We start from the raw sequence: 26,597 nt of genomic DNA on the forward strand, positions 1-26,597 counted from the left end.
TCTGTATGGGGAACACTGAATTTTGTTTTTTTTTAAAAACATTTAACAGAGGAAAAACACAACAGCCCTCTCACATTACAGTTTAACTCACTGGCCCCTCTGGGGCATATCTAAACACAGTACTTCTGATTTACAGAGATACACAGATGGCCTCTCTTAGGTGCACACAAGTTCACAACCTGATATGGATCTAATGATGCAGTCAGATGGGACTTTTCCAGAAATCCACAATCAAAGAGACCACTGTCTCTGAGGTCAGCAAACAAGTTCCAGTACTTCAACAGACACCAGTACGTCCATGGACACAAATGCCATATGACTTCAGTCTACTGCATGAGTCCAGATGCCAGATGAATCTCAGCCCTTTGAAGTAGCTCTTTCATCTGAGACTTTTTGCTTGTCTTAAGAACACTGCTCTGGGATCCAGCTCTTTTAACACCAAGCACACATCCTCTTTCCTCACATAGTCCATGTTCTCGGCATTCAGCATATATCCACCGGTACTCGTGAAGCTGTCCAGAGTACTGCCAGTTGCTAATGAATTCAACATAACAAAGTTCTGCAGAGTTGCATGGTATTCTGGGAGTCCTCACATGTTCCTCTCCACTCTGCCTCTTCCTCTCTACCTCTGCCTCCCTTAGCCTAAGTCTGCGTTGGACACCAGATTATTTATTATAATATGCGTGCTTAATAAAGAAGGGTAGGACAGGCTCTATTTCATTAAAAAAAGTTTTATTCAAAAATTGAAAAAACAAAGTAAAAAAGCATACATCAACAAGCCATTCCATTTACGCAGGGTACAACATCATTAGCCACTACAGAAAAGTAGAGTAAAATTAGCCAAAATTAGGCCAATAATCATCTTGTCTAATGCTGCTGCAAGATTCCTAAAAATTTGAATCCATATAAAAAGTTGAATCCATATAAAAGGTTGAATCCATATAACCTGCCAGGTTAAAAATTGTGTCATATAAAACCCCTTAATCAACACAAATGCACCACAATTAGGTTCTCTCAACAGTATTAAGTGTGGCAGTCACAATTCTCTGAACATAGTTCACTACAAAGAACAAAGTGCATAATTTATATAAAATATTTATACAAATATAAAACAGAAGAAAAGTTGAAAATATTGAACAGACCAGAAAATGAAAACTATGAATGTTTTTTTTCTTCATCTCTGATCCAGCAGATTTTTAATGTTTTAAAAAATGTAACAAAATGAATCAGACTGGAAGTGCTTAGGTCATTCTGGATAAGTAACTAAAAACAAATACTCATATGCTCTGAAACAAATCACTCCACCCATACAGAATACCTGTATATGAATTATTATTATTATTATTATTATTAAGATATGTTAACCTAATAAATATTAAAATATGAAAATGCTGTGTATCACTCTGCACTAATGCATCACACTCCGATTGTGCTTAACAAACACTGAGTATGCATGGCAAGGTCAGAGGTCGTGATTAAAGGCTGAATTATTCTATTTTCTGAGAACAAAGGCCAATTTGGTGCTGTAAAGTGCGGTGGTTATATGACACTAGTTCAGACTGAGCCTCTAAATTTTAACTGTCACCAACTGCAAATGGGGAGTTTCAAACTGGGAGGCACTGAGGCATTTTGCGTAGCACCATGGCTCTGCGCTCTCCTCCAGGGATCTTCTCCTCCAGGGATCTTCTAGCACCCACGTTACACCTCCGTGGAATCAATTAGCACCCTGTGTTTGTTGTCTGATACCCATCTGTGCAGCTGTGTTATTGTCTGTGGCATGGAGTGAATTCCGGCTCCACCCCCCTTAGCCCATGGGCTCGCAGAGTCGCTCCTTAGCTCAGCCTCATTTTTCTGGAAACCCAGGTGATGTATTTGGTGACGCGGGTGTACACGCCTGGCGTATCTTCCTTCCCACAGCCATCGCCCCAACTGATCACACCCACCAGGGTCATCCTGCCACCTTTTTCACACACCAGAGGGCCACCTGAGTCCCCCTATCAAACAAGAACGATATTAGAAAGAGCACAGTTAACATGAACACAACACAACCGCACTCGTATCACACACGCAGCACATGGCTGCATTAGAAGGGGGCCAGCTTAGCTACCTTGCAGGCATCGTCCAGGCCACGCGTGTCTCCAGCACATAGCATATTCGCTGTAATGGTGCGTCCAGACAGCTTCTCTGGTACACAGCGCTCCTGAGGCCACAGGCGCACATAGCCACGCTTGACCCGCTCCGAATAGAATGGAGAGACTGGGAACAAACAGAGGCACCTCGTCACATGCAAAATGTCTGCCAATGCAGCCTCCTTTTCTGTTGATCTTACGAAAGGCTTCGAGGGCATGGTTCAGCAAGAGCAGGCCCCTTACACTCTTCCCGCTTGCCGTAGCCTGAGATCTCACACTCCATCCAGTCTGGAAGAACCAGACCAGGTTCCGGTAAGCAGGCAGGCAGCACCTCTGGAGAATTCACAGCGCATATGCCATTCTCACTCTTCAGCCTTAACAGGGCTATGGGAAAATAGTACATTTAGCATTCAAAATTAGGATTCAAAGTATGATTTGAAATGATATAAGAGTACAGTTATAGATATTATAATGTTACTTTTCTACATCTGCCTTTTCTTTTGAAAACATACTTTTATAACAAAGTCTGAACAAGGATGGTCATCTTTTTGTGTCTTCACCTAAAGCATTTCCACATTCACTGCAAGCCTTCAGTAAATGTGTTACAATAATATTTGTTTATAAAAGGCTGTCACACTTTTATTAAAATGTAAAAGCCTTCACGTTCCAAGCCATATTTCACATTATATTAACTGGTGCAGATTCAGAATTTCTCATTTTTTAAGCTAGGTGCAAAAGAACTTGTTCACAGCTCTAGCACCCAGTGGTACACGTTAGCGTAGGCTCACCGATGTCATTGTCAAAATCTTCATGACTGTACTGTTCATGGGTCCAGTATTTCTCCACATCAAAGATCTGCTCACTGCTGGAGTTCTGGAGCCTGAAGGTTCGGCCAAGGACCACTCTCAGACGCTCAGCAGTAAACCTAATTCCATAAACACGGGACAGCTGTTACAGCACTATCCATTAGTCTGTATGGCCCCAAGTTTGATGGGTTTTATCCTTGCAGTTAGAAATATTCTTAAATTCTTTGGATTATTTGGTTGAGTACAGTTTATCAACATTTTGAACAGCTTTCTTCGTATAATTTCACATAAATTCAGGCTGCATTTCCATATACTTTTACGCTACTTATATAATTACGCTACTTATATAGTCCGTTCTGGCTACTTACTGCTCATTGAAGCAGTGGGCCGCAGAGAGAACCCAGCAGGAGTCTATCAGGACGCCTCCACACAGGAAGCTGTGGGACTTGGAGCGCGGAAAGTACACAGTGACTGCAGCTTGCCAGGGCTGATCTTTGATGTCACTAAACTGACCACCCCAGATCCTGAACGTGGGCAGAGCACTGAGACTTTCAGAACGCTGACCACACGAACCTGAAAGAGAGACAGGAAGACAGAGAGAGCAACACATCAGTTCAAATCTAGAGATACAGGATATTAGTCAGAATTTCTTCCCTCTGTCTTGTCTCACCTCGGCTGGTGGTGGTCATTGGGGCTCTTGGCCCAAGGGTGGTGATTGTGGGTCTCCTCGCTGAGGAAAAAAAGCATACTTGGTTAGAAACACACATAACACTGTCTGTATCACTAATAAACACACACATACAGCCCAGTGTTACAGCAGAATCCAAACAAAACTCCTTAGCCTGCATATTTGTTTTAGCTTTACACCCAAAAACCCACATCTGTTTAGTTAGTCTGAGAGGATATTAACAATACTGAAACTCCCACTCCAATTTCATATTGTCATCATTAAATTACGGAGTGTGTAATATGACCTCTGGCTGTCATTTAATAGCTTGACTCATAAAAAGCAGACTGACCAGTGGACCATAACATTGTATCAATCTGGAAAGAAATGGGATGAACTTACAGCATTTGGTGATATTACAGAGTTCCCATGTCAGTTGGGAACCTTTATAAATATGACACCAAGGACCTAGATCACCATCTGGGTTCCTGAAAGGAAAAGGGAAACATTAGTTTTATGTGTGTTTGTGTGTGTGTGTGTGTGTGTTTCACATTAGATTGGGAAAATCAAGTGCTTTGAACGATGGTCATTGGTGCTAGACTATCTGGAGCCAGTACGAAGCAGAAAGAGAAGACTGCAGCTGGCAAAAGACTGCACCAATCAGAGCAGTGGAAAAACATCAATGATCAAATGAATCCAGATTTCTATTGCAACATAATAATGGGAGAGTCAGAACTTGGTACAAGCAGCATGAATCGATGAGTCCTTCCTGTCAACTGTTCAGGCTGATGGAGGTGTTGGGAATGTTTTCTGGCCACAGCCGTTTGCCCTGTAGCCGAAGAACACTTTCAGCAGGACAATGCACCATGTCATAAGGGTCATATAGTTCCAGGAACATGAATATGAACTTTTCCTTGCTTCCCTGGCCTTCACAGTCCCCAGACCCTGATCCTACGCAGTATCTCTGGGACGAGGTACAGCAGGCTATTCAGAGCTTGTCAGTACCTCCATCTAATTTGCAGCAACTGTGAGAAGCTATCATGTCCACATGATCTGAGATTCCTGCAGAATGATTTCAACTCCTAGTCTATGCCATGACAAATTGCCGCGAATCTGAAGGCCAACGGAGGTCCAACACACTCTAAAAAAGTGGCCGTTCGGTGTATGTGAGTGTGATTTTCCTATAAATGTATAACCAAAGCTTCTGCTTGAAAGTATCTCAGCTTGTGTGGTTATTCTTGTGAGGAGCAAATGTCTTTACTACCAACATAAAACAACCCCACAAACCTGGACGTGTGTGTGTGTGTGTGTGTATGTGTTTGTGTGATTACCTGCAGAAGTTGTGGCTTCCAAGACCCAGCTCTCTGGCATTGGGCCTCCAGGCTGTGTACATCTTGCGAGAGACAGCAGCTGAGTCCCACGGCAAACACTTCATACCGCTCTTACTGACAGCCTGCGTCCCTCTGTAGGTCTGACCTGATCTTTGCACACACTCGGAAGCAGGAGCTAACGGAGAGACAACACAGTGTAATTCTATAGCTGTGTAATTCTATATAATTCTATAGCTGTGATTATACAGTGAGCAGTTAAACTGGCAGAGAGTCTCTGCTGGAATGGCATGCATAAAGATTGTATGTATTGGTATATATGTCTCACCTGTTGCACAGCTTGGCACAGAACAGAACTCCCATGCAATTTCTGACTTTTTATAAACATAGCACCATGGCTTGGAGTCCCCGTCTGGATTCCTAAACAAACACAGGAAGCATCAGCAACAGCAGTGATGTGTTGTAATGTTGTACTGTGTCCATGCACCTATGTAGCCGGGTGTGTACCTGCAGTAGTTGTGATTTCCCAGCCCCAGGGTGCCAGCTTCCACCTTCCTGGTGGTGAATTTTTTCCCTCTCAAGGATGTTGAGTTCCAGTTTATGCACTCTGCGCCTGAGCTGGAGATACTCCAGGTCCCACGGTAATTAGACCCCTGCCCAGTCACGCACTTCTCATTCAAATCTAAGTGGAAAATAGGTAACAGGTAGGTGTGGGCTGAGAAACATTAAAATATAAGGGTATCAATTCAGGGACTGAATGTAATTGTGTGCATGTGTGTGCAAGTGTGTGCGCGTGCATGTGTGCACGTGTACTCACTAATCTCACACTGCTGTCCAGTAAATCCTGGTGGACACTGGCAGATGAAGTCTTTGGAGTACACTGCCTCCTTGCATGTACCTCCATTGTAACACCTCGACATATGACATGCTACAGAGCATGAGATTAGGAGAAAGGTGAAGAGAGAGATGGGGGAAAATCAGACTTGAATGATATATTTTGTATCCACAGACATCTTGTCTCTGTCTGAATCTGAGCTGCAGTGGCTGCACACAGTGAACCAAACACACCACTGTGCACGGGAGGAAAGAGGTCAGATCACCTCCTACTGTCTGTATTCAAAACGGAGGTTAACATTTTGCCCTAATCGTGATTTGGTTTGAAGAACTCATTTATAACTAGAATTATAATATTGATAATAAACATCTTTTGACAAGGGTGATTTTTTTTTGTCTCTTTTTACTACTGGGGGGCTTGCACCCCCTCACATCCTCCTTCAGTTTGGGCCCTGTCTTAAGGAGCAATGTAGTCCATTTATTCAGGGTATTTGAGGTTAAACCACAGGGTGGAGTTTCTGATTTGATTCATGTGTGTGAACATGTTTGACATCATTCGGTGTCGTAAAAATAGGTAGGGCTCCAAAATATTTGTATCTGGCCCAAACCTCACACCCACTGTAATGGACACAAGCACTTACATATGCAGTTAATATTGGTAAGTAGGCTGATAAAAGTAACAAAAAGCATGACACATGCAGCATGACTCTATTTATGCATGCCAATATAAACCACTGCAGTTAGAAAAGAGACAATAAACCTTTAAATTTCAGTTTACTTTTAGAAGTGACTTTAGCATTACACTTACTTGTAATCTGAATTTTTCAATTTAAGAGATTTTTAAGAGCAGCCACTCAGTAATTAGATTATTAACTCAGATTATTACTGGCGTCAAAATGTTATTTTGCCCTAATAAAACTGTTTTATGTTTAAGTCGATCAAACTTTAGGTTGCAGCAGTGTTTCACTAACACATACAGCTTTTAGTATGTTCATTTCTATCCAGTTGGATTTATATAAATTCTGTAAATGTTCATACTCCAATGGGATGTTGCAGTGTCAATCTCAGGAAGGGAATCTGGATTCTTAAAACCAGGGCATGTCTGTGTTTTTATATTTAACTCATGAAGGTCTTGTTACTATGCTCATGTGCTGAATTAGGTATGTTGCTAACAGGGAAAACATTAAAATCAGCAGTGAAATGGTGCATCGGGATTGGATATTTTATTATAATATGAACGTATGAGAACTAATTAACATGCTAACTGTTTTTTTCTGAAGTTCCTCTCTAATTGCCTCAATGAAAGGCCTTTCAATAAAAAGTATTTTGGTAATATTTTGGTAATAAATAAGACGAATCTGTACTAAATCACATAAATTACTAAATTTCTACTATCCTGCAGTCCCTACTAGACTTTCATTACATTTTTAGTCTCCTCTACCAGAGTGCATTCTGAATGCAATCTTTCCATCTATACTCTTTTTACACTTTTTTAATATGCAATTATAGGGTTCTGGGGAAAACCATTTTAAAAAATCAGATTGTTGCAGTGTGTGTTTGAGTGGGAGACTCACTAGTGACAGGTATGTAGTGGCAGCGTGTTCCTCTGAAGGAACAGCGACAATACTCGACTCTCTGGCCTCTCCAGCGCAGCCAGGTGTCCCCTGTTTCTCTGGCGGCAGGCGAGTCTGTGTCTACACATTGGTCTGACACACACACCAGTACACATACACAAGGACAGACAGTCACAGAGAGAAGACAGTCAAAAGAAATCAAACCCACAAAACCACAATGATGCGACAGCGGCCTTTGACAAAGACTCCGTTTGTTTCTAATTACGCAGACCGAGACAATGACAGTAACAGATGTCTGTGGATGGGAGAAAGATGAAGACATAGAATTGAGTCGAGCAAAGGGGGAGGCAGCCTGAGAAACACAGGAGCAAATAAAAACATAAAGCACAAAGTTTGTTGCGTCTGGGTCTGAGCTAGTTGAACTGAACTGGGTAGACTGAGCTGGGAGGATGTCACTAAAAAGCTATTTTCACTGGCAAGCGGCTGTGGTGTTTCTCTTTACTGGACACACTTGGAGTACAGTTTAAGGTAGTTTGTCTCCACCTAGTGGTCACGATGATAAACCCAGTTTCAATGGACTATTCACACAAAGTGAATACCACTTGCAGCTGCAGCAATGCAGAAGAAATCCAGTCTCATTGAATGAAGGTGTTGTTATAAGGTGCGATGTAAGAATGAATTGTAAATGTTGAGATTTGTTTGCCATCTCAGTTCAGTCAGATCAGGAGTTGAGAGATTAAATTGCAAAAGGTCCTAGTGTGACAAACCTCGGTAGTTACGTGTTCCTCGCCTCTCCCTGTGAAGCAGGCCCTGAGAATGAGACATAGATACATGTTATCATGTTTGCCCTTTTAATGTTATTATTTAAAAGGCTTATTTTAAGACTCTGTGTGACGCATATTTCTGAGCACGTCCACACTGCCTTACCGTGTCAGCTGCAGCGCAACCTAGCGCAAGCAACAACAGCAATATTCTTGGTATTGCACTCATGATACCAGTCAGGCTTCCAGGTGAACTGACAAAAACAAAAACAAAACAACCTTTTACAAAAGATCAACACATGTTTTTGCAGTTGGTGTGTGTGTGTGTGTGTGTGTGTGTGTGTGTGTGTACGTGCATGCCAGTTTTGGGGTATTTCTAGATTTGATTTATAAGTGGCCAATTTTCTTGACTATGAGCATTCATCCATTAAATCGTTTTCTGACTCTTGCTTGTTTGCATTTGAATCAGATCCACACCTAATCTAAATGAGCACACATCAAAATTGTTTAGCCTAACCCCTCTTCATCTCCATCTGATCCTCAGTGCTGCCAAATATGATAAAAGAACCATTAAACAATAATTACAGTAAGCTGCATGCTTACTATCCATTAAACATCCCCAAACATATTTAAAAGCAGTGGAGAACGGCACAGCTCCAGAGTTGAGAGTAAAGATGCGGAGCAGTGGGACACCTCAGCCTGACATTCATGAGTGCCGTAAAGAAATCAGGTCAAGAGAATGACTCAGTTAAGAAAATAAAAGACATCCAAGTGGTGACCACATCTGGGAGACACATGTCCATGTGTTATACACACACACACACACACACATACACACACACAGACACACACACACCATTCCACACTTGGAGTCCATTTGTGGTATCTTTTACAGTACAAATGGAATCATACAAGCATAACCTGTGTCTTATAGCAAATGAATGTGTGTGTGTGTGTGTGTGTGTGTGTGTGTGTGTGTGTGTGTGTGTGTGTGTGTGTGTGTGTGTGTGCATGCATATTGGTGCATGTGCATGTGTGCGTGCATGCTTGTGTGTGTGTGTGTGTGTGTGTGTGTGTGTGTGTGTGTGTGTGTGTGTGTGTGTGTCTGAGTGTGAGGGTGGATATATGTCTGGTTAGTGTGATTGCTGGACATGTGATAATGAGCAGCAGAGTTCTGGCTTACTGAGTGGGTGGGTGCTTACACAGCAGAGAAGGCACATAACTAATCTCACTCCAGCAGCCCTGGCCATGTACAAGGCGTCTGACCACCATGCTAAATGCCAGCCCCTTTCAAATGGCCTCAGCTGCTGCACGAAACAGCCGTTCCGTGTAATGTTAAACTCTTAAAGTGCTAAAGTGCTATTCCTTTTCTCCTTATGCCTCTCCACTGGAAACATTGATAAGTTGAGGCTTTTTCCTATGTGCCTTCTGCCAGAGGCGTGGAGACCATGGGTGCCACACAGCGTTTTTGCAGTCTCTAAGACAACACTCTTCTTAACTGAGACCGATGTCATTCCTCGGATCTACTGGAGCCACTTCTTCAGCTTGGGGGTGACAACCCCAAGTTTCCCTTCCACCCCTGGGACAAGCTCGGTGTTAAGTGTTCACCTTCCATATCCCCATACTCTCTCTGTACATATTTAGCTCATATTACTGTGCATTAATTTCATAGTTTGCATATTAATTAATTTTACAACCATGTAGATCACGGATGCGTGATTCACATAAGGGTGCACATGGTAAACATATACAAACTACCATCCTGTGACATTTTCTGTAAATGAAAAGGATGTGGGACTCAAGGGCAGCATGCTCTGCAGGAAACATATGCTAACATCTGACATGAGGGTGGAAGCACCCACACCCACCCACACACACACACACACACACACACACACAGCATAAGCTTTAAATACAGTAGAATTATTAACTATAAACCAAACAAGGGAATGAGTTGTCTTTTAACCAGAAATCACCTCGTTGCTAGGTAACCTCACACCTTTTGGTTCCATTCTTCCTCTCATGCTCATTCAGACAGAGAAAAGAGTGACCATGAAACTATGACACACAGGCATACAATGCTTGCAAGCACTGCATGTATTTCCTGTTTAAAGCTTCGGTCATTATCTAAGGATAGCTCACAATAATGCATGCTGTATGTGTGCACAAGGCTGGTCTTTACTGGGGCTCCATAAGCAGAACACTGACTACATTGTACACAGTGTGCAACAGGGAAAGGAGGAGCAAGCTAGAGACAAAAAGGAGGCATCAGTGAATAGTGATGAAGGTGTAGAAATGTGTAAGGCAGGAGAGCTGACTCATCTGGCAGAGTCATGAGAGGACCCACACAAACAATGTATTACTTTGCCCTACTTTGAAGGCTTACGTCAACTCCATTTATTCCATAATGAAAAAAACGCTAACATGAACTTAAACACACACACACACACACACACACACACACACACACACACCTCAGATATACACACCCACGCACCCCCCCCCCCCCCCCCCCCCACACACACACACACACACACACACTTCTTTTTTGCATGTTGCTATTTCTTAAGGAATTTGTCTTGGACACTGGCTTTTGGACTTCAGTTTGTGAAATCCCAGTTTGGGTGGTTGAGTAATCTCAGAGGTAAGACTTGGGTTTTCTAAAGGCAACATGCATTAATGGCATCAACTAGAATGACAATGTAGTGGGGATGTGATTTGAAGGAGACGAGCCAAACACCTGCAATCACTCACTCAAGTGGGAGTGAGTCTATTAACAACAGACAAGGGCAGGGGTTTAGAACATGCCACACATGTGCTGACTAGGGCAAGCAAGCTTTTAGATCACACTACACACTACTACATTTATAACACACTAATACACACACACGGAGGCTGATGTGCGCGTCACGCTGCCGACGCTGAACAATAGCTAAAATAACAAAGGCTGGTGTCTAGTAAAAAAACACATTCATAAAGAGAGAAAGGACAGAAGGCAGGCTGAGAATCCCTGAGACAGCCAATCAACTAAGTGAACACTATGAACTACTCAAAGTAATTTAGGCAAAGTCTATTTGAAAATCAGTTACGTTCCCCCATATCTATCATGAACACGAATATCATTCAATCCATACCTCCATCAGCTGTAGTTTAAATTGCAAGCAGAGTCGGCTAGCAGCGGGGCAGACAATGACGAAAAGGATTTTCTCCCTCGGCTGGCTATTAAAGAACGCAGTTTTACAGAACAGCTCACCGTTATCTTTGCAGACCTGCTGCTTGTACACACATGTAAGCAAACGGTATCGCAGCTTCGCGGTGGCTGATAACGTACGCTCTGGTATCAATACCTTTACGCTGTAAAAATCACAAGCGCCGACAGCACCTTTGTAAATAATAAAATAATAAACTAAACTAAAATAGTACAGTCGTTAATGATCTGCAGTACACGATAAATGAAGTCACATACACAAGATTAAGGAACGTGAGGAAGGTCAACTTTAGGGACTCCTTACCTACCAGCTGCGCTTTTGCGTCCTTCCGCGGCAAATGGATGAAATTCCACAGGTACGCGCTTGCAGAACTTCTTCGTATCTCTGGGTTCTTACCACGAACCTCAGATTATTTATCTGAGTCTCTGTCCTGATCGGAAAGGGAGGACGTAAATACCCTACAGCGCCGATGATGATATGTCCTGGGCGGAGTTGGAAACTGTCCCGGGGGCCCTTGGTTCCGGTCAGGTTTCCTGAATCAAATAGGTCCGATAGAAGTGATGTATTATCGTAGTACGGTTTTAAGTTGTATAGTTTGATTAAAATACCTCAATTAAAATAAGCAAATAAATAAGAACATATTTGTAGATATGAATTTGTGGCGTCACTGGCTCAGCAATACCTGCTACGATTTCTTTTATCCATGTCAAAATACCGTCACATTTTATCTTGCTTGGTCTTGCTCTGTTAGACGGGTTCTACGAAGAGGGGAGCAAGTAGAAGTGATCCTAAATCGCAGTGCTTTTAAAAAGCAAAAAAACAAAGGAAAGGAAAGTTGATTTGGATTTCTGTTCCGCATCAGGCATTAAACCCCCAGTGCACTTAGTGGCTTTGTGTGTGTGTGTGTGTGTGTGTGTGTGTGTGTGTGTGTGTGTGTGTGTGTGTGTGTGTGTGAGGGATGGGGGTTATTGTGGGTGTGAGTGAGGGATGGGAGTTATTGTGTGTGTGTGTGTGTGTGTGTGTGTGTGTGTGTGTGTGTGTGTGTGTGTGTGTGTGTGTGTGTGAGGGATGGGTGTTATTGTGGGTGAGTATGGGTGTGTGTGTTTGTGTGGCTAATTGATGCTGAACATTATGTGCTGCACCACATCACGGAGTAGAATCACATTTTCTTTCCATGCCTAAACTCTCTAAAAACCCAGTCAGGAAAGGATAAATGTGTCTCTCCAAAGGTTATTCTTAGTCAGCTGGCACTGGAGGCAATGGGACTTCACTTTGGGGTCTCATTTGGTCTGGGTGTGGAGTTAATGAGTGCTGTCTCCAAACAGAGGTCGCAGCCTCCCATGTGTGTGACATTAAAGAGCAGCTTCAATCCAGCAGGACTATTGTTAAACATCAGAATTGTTTTAAAGAGTACTTAACACTGCTGATCCAGGTAGTTTTTATATGTGCCATAATATATCCCCCTTACTGACTCAAAGTTACTCTCCATTTTAATTAATTAACTAATTAAGGCAAGATACTAAGAGCACATTTTCTGACACTGATTCATTGGCTAACAGTTTCTGCCACCATGTTATCACTGCAGGGATGGGACCATAGTGCTCTGGAGATTTATATTCCATAAATGCATGTTAGCAGTAACTTCTCACTCTGCTGGAATGTTTTTAGCCTCTCAAGGGTTAGTTAAGCTGCTCAAAGAATACGTATCATTACTGTATAAGTGGATGACTCCCATTGTGGCCAAATAGAAATTCAATCAAAAATCTTTTGAAAGCTTTTCTGGCTCTTATGTATATCTCTGGTATATATTGTAATGTTATCCAATTGTACTTCTCTGTTCTTACTGCTTGTAGCTGGAAGGGATAAATACAGAAATTTAATTTCCAACAAGTAATCAGGGTGCTTTCAGTATGGAAGACTAGGCCTGATATGCCAGACATTTAATGCATATTGATGTAATTTTAAAGTAAAAAAATACATTGAGAAACCATTAATTTATTTTTTAAATAAATTATATGAACCAATGAATGAGATATGAAAGACTACTCAAAGGAAAAAAAGCATTACATGAAAAGATCAACATGACATATAAAATGTGATTGGCCTGCCAAGTAAAGACTTATATTGCGTAATATATTACATTACCTAAATATACCCTTACAATATTGTGTATACAGAATGACCATGTCAGTGTGCAGTGACTCAAGCCAGTTTGCATTTTGTACAATGTTACACACTGGCAATTCCACCATATGAACGCACGGTGCACACCCTAACAGGAAACTGCGGCATAAACACAGTCGAAGTGGTTAGCGGCAGTTTAGCTGAACACCACTTCAGGATCACCGTCATTCGCAGATCAAGCAATACGCAAAGGTCTAGCACAGGGCTGATTTTTCTGTTCTTCACCGTCGTGCTGCATGAGTGACCAAATGCACATCTCAAATGTGGAAAGTACCAAATTGTGTTGTGTGGTGCATTTCATAGCCTCTGATCAAGATTTATTTGTTTACTGTTTATCCATTCACCAAATGGAAAATTCAAAGAGGTCATTACGAAGGCCAATGTAATAGCCACAAAGACACACGTCAGAAAAACCTGCATAGTTTACATTAGCCTACTTGTTAGGCAATATTTAACTGTCTTTGAGAAATGACGTTACTGCCTGACAGCTAAATTATTTTTATTTTCAAATTGGGAGTCATCTCCCTAAAAAAGAAAGAGAAAGCCTCTTTTGCTGTTATAAAATTGTTATAACTGAGAATCAGTTTTCTTTAGAAAGTCAAACTGAATTTTAAAAAAAAAGACCCTACATAATCTGATTTTATGATTATTGTAATAATCGAACAATATGACTATAAAAATTCAAGTGCAAAAGGTCGTGTTTACCTGGGAACAGAATCGCAGGATGCCCTACTCAGACCAGACTGGAAATGATGATAGACAATCATTGAGTAATGATAATGAAATTAAAACATTTTCACTGGACCTTTGAGCAAGATATGAACCCAGAGCATCAGAAAGAAACCTTGAGAGGAACCAAGACTCAAAGTGGGGGGGGGGGGGATCCTCCTCTGGCCAACCATGAGCACTTCATTAGCAACAGTATAAACAATAAGGAGCAGAATAAATAGAGAGAGAGAGAGAAAAATTATAATATGAAAAATTAAGAAATAAGCAATCAATGTCTAGTCCGGTTTTAAAGAAGTCCTAGTCTGCTTTCAACAGTGTGTGTGTGTCCAAAAACCCATCCTGTACCAGAACGTCCATCAATCGCAATAAAGAAGTAGTTGGCTGGGGTGGAGGTGTGTTGGGCTACAGCAGGCAGCAAATTTGTGTCCACACATAGGGTGTGACCTCAGGAAAAACGCATTTGTCCACCTCATAAGGAAATGGCCGCATGGGCAGAACAGTGCCTGCTGAGTGATGAGGAAAGGAACTGAAGCTTATGAATCTGTCAATGTATATATCAACTACTTCCACACATTCATACCTTAGTGATTTCCTCTTCTATCTGATATTGTTCCTTGTATTGTGAGGATTTGTACATTACGCATTTGATGATCAACGCTATAAGTTTGATCATCAGAATTAACGTCATCTAACAACAAAGTCTAGTTAAGCATTTTAAAACTGTCAGTCTTCTTGTCTGGTTAATAATTTAAAATGAGAAAAAGAGTTAAAACTCACCACATGCATTTCACTGCCGGTCCTGGTTAAAATATAATTATTTTTTATTGGGACATGTTTTAAAGTTAATAAATGGTACAGAATAAAATAGAATAAAATAGAATTTAAAAATTGCTTTTAAAAGGCCTATAAGCCTGAAGATTTCTGTTATTCACTCCCTCGTCCCACATCATATTTTATGTGTTCTTTGTATCATTCTTTACCATTCCATAAAAAAATTGCTCAACATCTAAATAACAAAATCATGCACAGGCAGTACTATTTTATGGCTATCAACCAGGCTGCCATGCTACTGTTCTCTGAAGATATTAGTAGATGCTACAGTCAGTCGGGTAAACATTACTGATTACAACTCAGGTCCCAAATTATTTTAAAAATGTATAACTTATTATACACATATGAACCTGTTAGATATAAGCACTTATTATTTGGATCTCATCAGACAGTAGCATAATGACAAATTACTTGATCAGCAATGTAATTCAGAATACATAGTTTTTTTATTGTAAGTGAATAAAATCCACATAAGCCTATTTATTTTACAACAGTGATTAATTATGCATGCAATGATCCAATATATATAACCTAAACACCACATCTAACACATTATGATACTTGTTTAAAGCCACAGTAGGTAACTCGAATAACGTTTTGTCATGTTTACTAAAACTGTCACTATGTCCTGGCAGTAGTACATGAGACAATCTGTGAAAACACAGTGATTGGCTCCACCTCATCCTCCCAATGCACGAATCCACCATGCCAGAATCAAACAAGCAACCAGAGACAGGAGGCATGTCTGGCTGTCAATCACTGCATGTGCAGGCGCATACTCTGACGGTGCATTTACATTGGCCCGGCACAACGACAGACGTGCATGAATGCATCCTCTTCAGCTGTCCGCTGAAGATTAATACTTTTCAAAACCCACAGGAGACACTATCAATCCCTGCAACTTTTCTCCAGGCTTTATTTGCTTTGATCTGAGTCCATATAATTTGGCAGGGATGGATCAGAAGGGGCAGAGAATCCTGATATTGCAATAGTATGTATTTCCCTCCATGCTACACAGAAACGTTTGAAAATGGAATGGCTTCGAACATAGCTACTAATCATGCATACTGTAAACATGTCCTGACTGGACAGACACATAACGTCTATAAAGTTCACCCATCATGTGCTGTGCCATTTTTGCATTTTCATTGGCATTCATCACATTTTCATCGCATTTTCGCATCCGTCAAAGGTGCTTGATGGGGCCGACACATCGTTAGCCTATATTCTGCTCACTTGGTAGTTTAGTTAATGTTATGAAGTGCAGTCAAATTACTCAGCTCACTTAATAGTTTTTTGTTTGTTTGTTTGTTTTAAAATTAACCACAAAACTAAGATGGGAATGGTTACATTACCACTCCATAGCACTTTTCTCATTTTTCTCTGTTGTAGTCAGACTAATATTATAACATTAGATTATTTCCAATTCTTAGGCCACTGGTTAGCATTTTATTTAAATGTTACTGATATCAAAATCAAACCAAAATGTATTTATGTAGTGCTTTTTACAACAGATGTTATCACAAAGCAGCTTTAAAAATGTCTAAGTCCAAGAAAATATCTGAGAATTGCCCAGGCAGCCGTATTGACTTCTGTAATTTATGAAGCCCGCCTGCTGCCACAGCTAAAGGTTTTCATAAGTCGTTTATTTAGCAGTATCCCTGACAGCTTCTGTTATCAAGCAAACATCTAATTACGTAAATAAGGTAGCCGAACAGATATTGCCGCGGTGCGGGGATTTAGGGGCGGGACAGGAACGCCTCGGAGAGGAAGGGGGAGGGGTCTGATAGTTCATAGTTTCATGTCCGCTGTCTTCTAAACCTTACAGACTGCCGCTTTAATAAGCCAGTGAGTTGTCGCAAATCGAGAACAGCTGTAGTTTTTAAAATGTACCTATCCTTTACACTACATATGCCTATTGACTGAAAATATGCTTGTCACGGCCTGCTGTATCGTAGCCTAGAACCTGAGCACTGCCGTGGGTGCACTTCAAGAGTTACGGGAAGTGACTTTTCACTTATCACAGCAAACGTTTCAGGAAGTGGTGCAGTCGTGGATAAACATCGCTCATGTGTAATGTCTTCTCTAACACTTTAGTGATATTTTAAAAAACAGTATGCTGATTAAATGAAAAGGGTAATGCCTTGAGAATATAATATCCTAGTCATATGCGTGTAAAAAGATTGCCGTGAAGAGAAGCGATTCAATTTTAAAAGGTAAAGTGCCCACTTTACTGCTTTGTTGGCATTCAGAAAGTCTATATCGAGAAACTTCAGATGACTAACTAACCTAAGAGTAGACACACTATATATATATATATATATATATATATATATATATATATATATATATATATATATATATATATATATATATATATATATATAAAATTTATTTATTTTTTATTATTTTTTTTTTACGGATCCGTTGAACCATAAACGAAAGTGACGAATAACATTAAAAAATATATACGCTTAAACAAAAACCCTTTTAAGATCCCCGTGGACGTCCAGTGACGTTCACAGAAATAAAAGGACAGCTTGCGCCATAGGAAAATAACACAAATCTAGCCTGATGTTTAGCCCAGTGTTTGTGTTTATGGTTGATTGTTTGTTTTTGTTGTTGTTGTTGTTTTACACGTAACCAGTTGATGGCAGTTCTTTATATTTCTGTCGACTTATTTCCAGACCCTTAGTGCGTCCGGAACTTGAAAGCCGCTCACTATGAGCCGCGCTCCTCCTATGCAGCCCCAAAACTGTGGCCCATGGGAACTAAAGGAGAGACTCGGAACTGGGGGATTTGGGAATGTTACCCGGTGGCAGAACAAGGTGTGCATTACTTTGTTTGTTTGCTTGGTTTTTGCACATACAAAAACAGAAAATGGCATTAGATATCTACTTCTAACCTTAGCTTTCTTGGTGAAGCTTTTGATTAAGCCAAAAAATCTAGTCTGGGCTAACTTGGGCAATGTACACAAAACAGCATGTAATATCAGTGTTTTGCATCCCCCTTATTTGAAAAGGCGCTGGTTAGGCTCGACCAATGAATTTACAGTTTGTGCGATCTTTTGAATGGCAAGATGCTTATGATAAAAACTACACTTTATAAAAACCGCCCACCTCACACATACGCTCATCACTCACTTTAGCTAAGAGGCACACCTGTATTACAGGTGCAGTTTATAGGTGTTCAGTTATAGACTGGCTATCATTTGGCATGCACAGTTGATCAACTACATTAATTTATTTTGTCACTGGTGAGATTTTGATCTCAGGACCATGGCTGTGATAACTGTCTTACAGGTTTGAGGAAAAGTGAATGTTAATGAACACACTGAATGTTAATGAACACATCCTGAGCTAGGCAGAAACTTCTAAACACATCTGATGCTCGGCAAGAGATCTGTCTATTTGTATTATTTGGACACGCCTGGATTGAGACTGGTCTGCTACCAAATACTGTCCAGCTAAACGTAATCATGTTGTCAGAAACTGGCCTCTGATGAAAAATTAATGGATCGATAACACAAACTCATGCAACGTATTTACTGCAAATGTTTTCAATTAAAGTGAGTATGAGATGTGAAGGTGTGTAGCTCAACTCAGCTTACTTAGTTACTCAGTTGTTTAATTATAGTTTTGTGTCCTAGTTTATCGTAAATGTAGCAACCCACCCCACCTGTTTAACTCCCCTTCACATTCCCACTATTGAATCTCTACAATATACAATATAAAATGAGATCTAGTATTTTACCCATTATTCTAGGAAACGGACATCCGCACCCATACAGTCTGATACCCATATTACAAAAGTCAGATCCATGGAGTACAATGAGAGCTAGAAATAGCAAGGTACAGGATGCGTGAAAAAATGAACATCCAGTGGCACACTCTTCCTCAGATGTGTCAGCCAGTGATGATACTGCGTCCAGTGAGGGCGTTGGAGAAAATATCTCAGAAGTGGGATCACACGAGCTATGTTGAACAAATGGGCTTTTCATGGTGACCTTGAGTCCAAGTTGTCAAGCAGATTACAGATCCCATTCACCCTCAGGTAGTTAATCAAAACAACAGAATTAATCAGGCAACAGAATTAATTTCTCTCAGAATTTCTTAGAATCTTTTGATTCATAATGCCTCATGTGGGCAATTACAAAAGATACAAAAGGGCAGTTAGCATGGCATAGGGCAATGTAATGTAAGTTTCTGTCAAACTCCTAGAATTATAATCATTCATTATGCATCTATCACTTTGAAGATATAACAGTTTCTGGCTAATTAAATATATATAGAAAAGATATGCAGTTGGTATTCAATTGAATTGATTTTCCAATACAAAGATTAAGGTGCACTATATTTCTCCTTTGTTATTCCATAATTAGTCCTTGTATGATTATGAGAAAATTAGTCATTTCTGCAATAAAACAATTTTTTTATTTGTTTCTTTTGGAAAATGACCAAACAGCAAATGGCTACAGAATTGTCATGTAAACAGGTAAAGCAAACATGTCAGATTGAGTAAAAAAGTCAAGCCATCCCTACGAGTCTCACAGTAATGGAATTTTGCAGTTCATAATATTTGGTTACATGTCCACTCATAAAATGTATTTCCTGAGTCAGCAATGGATGTCCTTTGTCATCTTGGTCAAGGCCTCAGAATGAGTTGTAACAACTATAATCACTGTACTCCAATTGTACTCAGAATATATGAACCATAATATTTTTCAATGGTTCTTGTATACTTGGTAAAAAGTTTATATCCTTATGTTCTCTTATGTGCTCTGCATGTGTGCTTACTTGCTTCCGCAGGACACCAGTGACCAGATAGCTATAAAGCAGTGCCGTCAGGAGCTGAGCTCCAAAAATAAGGAGAGATGGTGTTTGGAGATCCAGATAATGAAGAGGTCAGAACTTGTTTACTCTTTCTCATATCAGCCTTATTGCCATACACCAGCCACAAGCAGTTTAGAAGCAATAGCACCATTGGAAACCACAGAAGGATAAAATTACACATAACATTGCTCTTTAAGTTGGTGACAGTATCTTGTGGATCCTAGTAAGTTGCAGCAGGTATTGAATTTGGCACCATTTTGGCCTGCAAGTTATTTCAGGCCTTAACATTTAAATATTGGGGACCAATCTCCCAATGCTTTGTGACAGTCTTTGGAGGAAGATGTGATGATATAGTGTACAGGCACAGTTCGTCTTTTTCCGTTCCTTGGTCACTTAAGGCCGAAGGCCAAACTTTAAACCTATCTCATGTTTTCCTATGTTTACTACAGCTCTATGAGTTCCGCAGAGCCCAAACGTCCATTGTTGTGCAGCTATTTATACATGTGTTTTAGGAGTGGAGCCTAAAGAGACAAAGACGAGGATATTTATGACACTGAAAATATAGTAAAAAAAAAAGAGGAGCAGATTTATAACAATAAAAGTATGGTAAAACCAACCCAGAAAAGCTGGTTGGAAAGTTTGGAAAACACTCCTATATAAGCCTGTAACCAGGATCAACATTATAGCAAGGTCACTTCTTTAGAAAAGCAACCTACTTCATAAGTAATAAACCACCCTAGAGAAAATATATAGGCCGAATACATTACTGTTTAATTGCCCTTGTCTTTTTACTATGTTGTCCATGATGTTTACTACATTCTTCAAATTCTTTTAACTCCTTCAACTTTTGAACAAGGAACACAAAAAAAATGCGGGCCCATCTATATGTATACATTTTATTAATTCCCCTTCAGTCCAATTGTCCAGGTTAGATTATTTGGTTTTATTTAGTTAATTCTTTCACTTCAATAAATCAAAGGCTTAATTATTTAACTTTATCTTTGCTTGATTGCTTAACATTGTTTTTTAGATATCACTAGTGGTTATGGTCTGTGTGTGTGTAAGAAAGCAGTTTTTATAGTTCTAGCATAGCAAACTGGGTTTGTGATTGCTTTCTTGGTAAATTGAGTAGGTTTTTACCATTTACAGTGGTGTATGTCAGTTTGTGTGTTTGCATGTATATGTGGTAGTGAAGAGAGAGAGTCATTGGGTAAGAGGTATTTTGTACTTTGTACTTAAGGTCACAATTTACCCCCAGACTTGGTTTAAGCCACAAACCTAAAGTCTACTCCCACTCTCCAAATGCAAGCATAGAGCCAAGCCACAAAACTCACACACAGTCTCACACACTATTTTTGAATAAGCCAGAGCTATTCCCTAGCACACAAACACTCACTTTAGATACATACATTTTTAGGTCCACTCCCAAAGTGGTTATTTTATAAGAAAAACACAAACATGTTTCTTTTATGTAAAGGTAAAACACTCATCCAAACAGTCCTGAGCTGGAAAAAAACCAGGTCCCTCAGGAAAAATAAAAATTAATTTATTGTTATTCAATAAAAAATACCAGGCTGGCTTCACACCTCCCCAATGAGATTAAAGTTAATTTAAATATAGGCATTTATTTGGTCTAATGAACCATGGAAAACAAGAAGCAAGCTAACATTCAGAATTGCATACAAACGAGACATTAAAATAATTCAAAACAACCAAACAATAAATAGGTTATAAATGTAATTGAATATGTAAATGTAAATAACCAAAAAACAATTATTTGACTGTGTAGAAAAGAACTTTCAGTTGTGGTCATGACACCTGATGTATTCATACTTTACTGACAGGGTAATAACAGGTCTGGGATGCGGACTGCTCTCTGCGTCAGACGTCTCTATGGGGGAGTCATCTCAAACCATTTTTGAGATAACCTCAAACCAGGCATTCTTACTCATAATCCTTGTTAAAATACACAGTTTGTAATGACGTGTGGTAGTATTACTGTGGTGAATTAAACCTTTGGGGAAAACTGAGAAAGTACCTCAAACATGAACAAGGTGAATAGTTCACCTCTTTCTGTGGTACTGGACATTATCTCTCTACAGATTATATTATTTGTTAGTTTTGACTGGAAGTGCGAATGGAAAAGAGAGGTTAAGTATTTAAGCAAACTGAGTTTGGCTGCACTTACATTGTTAACAAATTGCGCCCTCACCCCGACATTAACTGGCCCAACCGTGCGAGTGATTTACTCTGCTGCTGTCCTGATCTTGCGTTTTAGTTGCTCCGGGAGTTCAGGTTGAACCCAGGATATATAAGCTGATGACATGTTGAGCATGCATGAGGTTGAAAAGAGTTAAACATCATTTAATGAATGCTCATCAGATGCCTAACTATGGTTAATTCAGTAATTATTTCAGAGGTGTGCTCTTTGTCATACACTATGAGGGATTTAGTTGTACTGATGATAACTTTGGTAGGCTTTGTTCTTGCTGAATATTCCCATTACAGGGCAGGGTTGGAACACATTTGTGTATTCCGTTTTATGGGAAGTTGATCTAAGGCCGTGTGTGTGTGTGTGTGTGTGTGTGTGTGAAAATCAAAGTGAAATTTATATAGCTCTTTTTACACAAAACAGTTTTAATATATCAGTGTCCAGTCTCCCAGTAACCAAGCCAAAGGCGACAGTGGCAAAAACTGCCTAAGGGCAGAAGGAAGAAACTTTGAGAGGAACCAAGCCTCAAAGAGGGAGCCCATCCTTTTCTGGTTGACACCGGCCACCACAAAATAGGAACAAAATAACCAATAAAGAACCAAATAAGTAACAACAACAAACAATATAAGTCTATTCTGGGTTCCTAAAAGTCCTAGTTTAGTTTCCATGAGAGTAATTGTGTCCAATTAGATTTAGCTATGGTAGTATAGCTAAATGGAAAGCGCCAGAAGGAAACGCGAGCGTGAGGGCACCCTGGAACATCAGCACTCTGCCACTCTCAGTCAACAAACTTGAGTGACAAAAGAGAGAAGAAGTGACAGCATCATAAAACCCAATGTCTGTGGACCTCTAGATCTACACCTTTACCTAAGATGAGAGGTATTTAACAAAATTCTTGTGTAACGGTGAGCGGTAAGGAGGTGGATGCATGTGCGGAGAAGAGCGAGATTTGTTACGGGCTAATCCAAAATCAGTGTCGCTATAACTGTCCAGGATCATACAGCCAATATGGAGATTATGAGAATACATGACAAAACAAAAACACACAAAGGCAAACAGGGGAAGCAGGCTATAACAAAGGCTGAGAAACAGGAAGGTTAGAATAAACATTCAAAGTAAGAGACACAGATTACAAATTTACAGGCTTGTAAAAACATCAAATATATTCAAACATTCAATATATTCCACACAGTCGCATGCAATTCAAATACAATGAACCTAACAATGAACAGCCAATACACAGGGAACAGGACACGGTTCAAATGCATGAAATTAACAAGACTAGAAACAAGGGACAGGTGTGGAAACTCAAACAAAGGGTGGAGAAAACGAAACTACGGAATGGAACTAAAATACACAAGACAGAGAAAACATGGCACATGGAAGCTGGGAGGAACTAACCGTGACAGCTTGACTAAACAAATAGGTGTGCAACTTAGCCTTAAATATTGAGACTGTCTGAACCCTGAACATTGACAGGAAGATTATTCCATATCTTATATTAAAACCTGGGGTAGAGTTACTTATTCTAGGTACTAATAAAAATGTAAAAAGTGTATTTTGATCGAAGCATACGTGGTGAATGATAATAGACCATGAGTTCGCTACAGTACTGTGGAGTAAATATTTGCTAAGGTGCTGTGGCGTAAGACATTTATTGCTTTGTAGAGCATTAGAAATATTTTATAATCGGTATGAAATTTTACTGGGAGCCAATGCAGTGTAGCTAGTATAGATTTAATATGATCAAACTTTCTGTTTGTAGTAAGAACTCTGCTGTATTTTGAACCAACTGGAGCTTGTTTAGGTACTTGCTGTACAGCCAGATAGTGAGGCATTACCGCAGTCCAATCTGAAAGTGTTAAACGCATGGGCTAGCTTTCTGTGTCGTGTCATGATGGTATTTCTAAATGTTGTGATCTATAGTATGAAATTTTGCACTGAGATCAAGCAATATAAGCAGTTATGGCCATGATTGGAAGCCTGATGCAAGTATAAGATTAGCTACAAGATACAGTTTTCTTCTAGGATCTAAGAAAGAAAGGGAAGGTTTGAAATCGGCCTATAGTTTGATAGCCAACATTGGTCAGGGCTAGCTTTCTGGATTAATGGTTTTATAATTGCTAGTTTGAGTAAAATAGGTACAGAGCCAATGTGAGGAAGGGAGGCAACCATGATGTTTTCATTCATCACGAGTCAATGATCTAATGGTTAATAGTCCTAGCTTTTGATAAGAGCTGCTGGCATTGTTCCGTACATCAGTTACTTTAATACTTATCAGGTGTGTGTGACGTCCAAGTGTGATAGTTACGTGCACTCAAAATTACATATAAATTGATGCATTCCCTTGTCAGGTTGAATCATGTCAATGTGGTGGCAGCAAGGGAGGTACCTGAGGAACTGCAGAAATTAGCCACTAATGACCTGCCGCTGCTGGCCATGGAGTACTGTCAAGGGGGAGACATCCGCAAGGTACCGCAATGTGAAATGCATGTGAAGTTTTTGTGGCGTGACGTATGTGCGTGTGTGCATGTGCTTGTGTGAGTGTGTGTGCGTGCGTGTGTGTGTGTGTGTGTGAGTGTGTGTGCGTGCGTGTGTGTGTGTGTGCGTGTGTGCATGTGCTTGTGTGAGTGTGTGTGCGTGCGTGTGTGCGTGTGTGCATGTGCTTGTGTGAGTGTGTGCGCGTGTGTGTGTGTGTGTGTGTGTGTGTGTGTGTGCGTGTGTGCATGTGCTTGTGTGAGTGTGTGTGCGTGCGTGTGTGTGTGTGTGCGTGTGTGCATGTGCTTGTGTGAGTGTGTGTGCGTGCGTGTGTGTGTGTGTGCGTGTGTGTGTGAGACTAATCATATGTGTTATCTCTGTTTTCTGCATGGGAAGTATCTCAACCTGCTGGAGAACTGCTGTGGAATGAGAGAAGGCTCTGTTCTGATCCTGCTGAGAGATATATGTGGGTTAACACACACACACACACACACACACACGCACACACACATACGAACACGCACACACACATACAAACACGCACGCACACACACATACAAACACACGCACACACACATACAAACACGCACACACACACACATACAAACACACACACACACATACAAACACGCACACACACATACACACGCACACACACACATACACATATACACACACGCGCACACACACACACACACTTACTCATGCATGATCTGCTTTGCTGCTAGCATCCTGGAGAAACTGATTACTTCAAAAAGGATGCAGCTTAAGGGTGTGGCATATGACTCCATTTACTGTCAGTTCAGTCCACACATGCACATGAACACACACACACAACTCAACACTCTTCCGCTAGGTTGAGTGAATGGCTTATCCATTATGAGTATGACATCAGAGTTGTGGCCACTGTTAATTGTTAATTTTACCCCCCCCCCCCCCGACTCACACACGCACACACACACGCACACACACACACCCCCATATATACAGACCCCCACATTCATGCACAAACCCCAGACAAACAGTGCACGCACACAGACAAACAGTGCAATACAGAATTAATGTGCCTTGAGGGGTATTACATTCTGCACATCAGACATGTTGTGCATGGTATAGTAGCACACCGTACCTTATATTAGTCATCTCTTATGACCTCACATCTCATGTTGTTTCCTTCCCTCCTAATCATGAAGTGTGAACAAACTGATGTGTGGCTGGTTCCACTGAATTTGTGTGAGCAGATTTCGGGAAATTAAACAATAGCTTAATGGACATTCTATTTTATATTTCAATAATGTAATCAGGTTGCCATGGTTTTAAAAGGAAGTCAGAACTTTTATGGGCTTGTGTGGCTCCACCACTATCAGAAAGCTTCTATAAAATAAATCTACTATGACGTATAAATGACAAAAGTGTTATTCCAGCACTGGCCACGTAACGGTTTTGTTTCCATTACCAAATCAGATCATTTAGGTGAACCTCATGTTCAGTGAGATAACAGGGTTGATGTCATGCATTATTGCAACCACATCGAGCACATTAAGAAAATGAACCACTCAAGTAAACATTTTGATAAATGTCAACCTCGAAAAGAAGGTTTTGCTCTTAATGGGTTTCCTGTTGAAAGATGAAGCCATTTTATTAACCGTTCTTGTTTGGGAGGTTTGTCCCTGTACAGATGAGTCATTAAATGACTTCCTTTTTAGCCTCTGCACTCACTTACCTCCATAAGAAGAAGATCATACACAGGGATCTTAAACCAGAGAACATTGTGCTCCAGCAGGGAGAGAAACGGGTGAGTGCATGGAGGGGTGTGTTTGTATGCTCTTAGTTGCCCCCATCCCTACCTTTGTCAAACATTCTGTGCATTTACTGGACTGCATAATATTTTATAGGTTCAGTTGATTCTTTTCTCTAACTACGGAAATTTCCTGCACTTCTAGTTGATACATAAGATCATTGATTTGGGCTATGCTAAGGAGCTGGACCAGAGCAGCCTCTGCACATCTTTTGTAGGGACCCT

The 26,597-nt window shown here is 40.4% G+C and overlaps 2 protein-coding genes across 5 annotated transcripts in view; one reads left to right on the top strand and one right to left on the bottom strand.

Moving 5' to 3' along the window:
• Window positions 1-713: 713 nt before the first annotated feature.
• plat (plasminogen activator, tissue) lies at window positions 714-11,771 on the bottom strand. 4 transcript variants are annotated; one of them, XM_027022178.3, is made up of 15 exons: window positions 11,616-11,771; window positions 8,266-8,353; window positions 8,106-8,148; window positions 7,339-7,470; window positions 5,748-5,858; window positions 5,438-5,612; window positions 5,259-5,350; window positions 4,934-5,108; window positions 4,005-4,090; window positions 3,606-3,665; window positions 3,304-3,508; window positions 2,918-3,054; window positions 2,373-2,513; window positions 2,108-2,256; window positions 714-1,994 (listed from the first exon to the last, which is right to left on the bottom strand). In XM_027022178.3, exons 2-15 carry the CDS (start codon window positions 8,326-8,328, stop codon window positions 1,833-1,835), a joined length of 1,731 nt encoding a protein of 576 aa, XP_026877979.2. In that variant the 5' UTR covers window positions 8,329-8,353; window positions 11,616-11,771; the 3' UTR covers window positions 714-1,832. The 4 variants fall into 4 exon arrangements, with proteins under 4 accessions (XP_026877979.2, XP_026877978.2, XP_026877981.2 ...); XM_027022177.3 differs by having other exon boundaries at window positions 11,612-11,766; XM_027022180.3 differs by lacking the exon at window positions 11,616-11,771 and adding an exon at window positions 11,234-11,532.
• A 5,090-nt stretch (window positions 11,772-16,861) lies between these two features.
• Window positions 16,862-26,597, top strand: part of ikbkb (inhibitor of nuclear factor kappa B kinase subunit beta) — a 20,993-nt gene continuing 11,257 nt past the window's right edge. The window contains exons 1-7 of the mRNA XM_081707419.1: window positions 16,862-17,268; window positions 17,740-17,880; window positions 19,861-19,955; window positions 24,451-24,568; window positions 24,971-25,040; window positions 26,281-26,369; window positions 26,518-26,597. The exon at window positions 26,518-26,597 is cut by the window's right edge and continues 10 nt beyond it. Coding sequence (XP_081563545.1) covers window positions 17,776-17,880; window positions 19,861-19,955; window positions 24,451-24,568; window positions 24,971-25,040; window positions 26,281-26,369; window positions 26,518-26,597 — 557 coding nt within the window. The 5' untranslated portion in view covers window positions 16,862-17,268; window positions 17,740-17,775. The remainder of the gene's footprint in view (window positions 17,269-17,739; window positions 17,881-19,860; window positions 19,956-24,450; window positions 24,569-24,970; window positions 25,041-26,280; window positions 26,370-26,517) is intronic.

Source organism: Electrophorus electricus, chromosome 25, assembly GCF_041902795.1.
Source record: "Electrophorus electricus isolate QZ-2024a chromosome 25, ASM4190279v1, whole genome shotgun sequence".
Classification (NCBI taxonomy): Eukaryota; Metazoa; Chordata; class Actinopteri; order Gymnotiformes; family Gymnotidae; genus Electrophorus; species Electrophorus electricus.

Bases quoted from the DNA above. Each gene is read 5' to 3' on its own strand.
- plat (XM_027022178.3), bottom strand. From the start codon at position 8,328: ATGAGTGCAATACCAAGAATATTGCTGTTGTTGCTTGCGCTAGGTTGC. The intron at 5,109-5,258 runs GTGAGACATATA...TCTCTCCGTTAG, and splicing joins TGTGCCAAGCTGTGCAACAG to CTCCTGCTTCCGAGTGTGTG. The intron at 3,509-3,605 runs GTGAGACAAGAC...TCTCTCTTTCAG, and splicing joins AATGACCACCACCAGCCGAG to GTTCGTGTGGTCAGCGTTCT.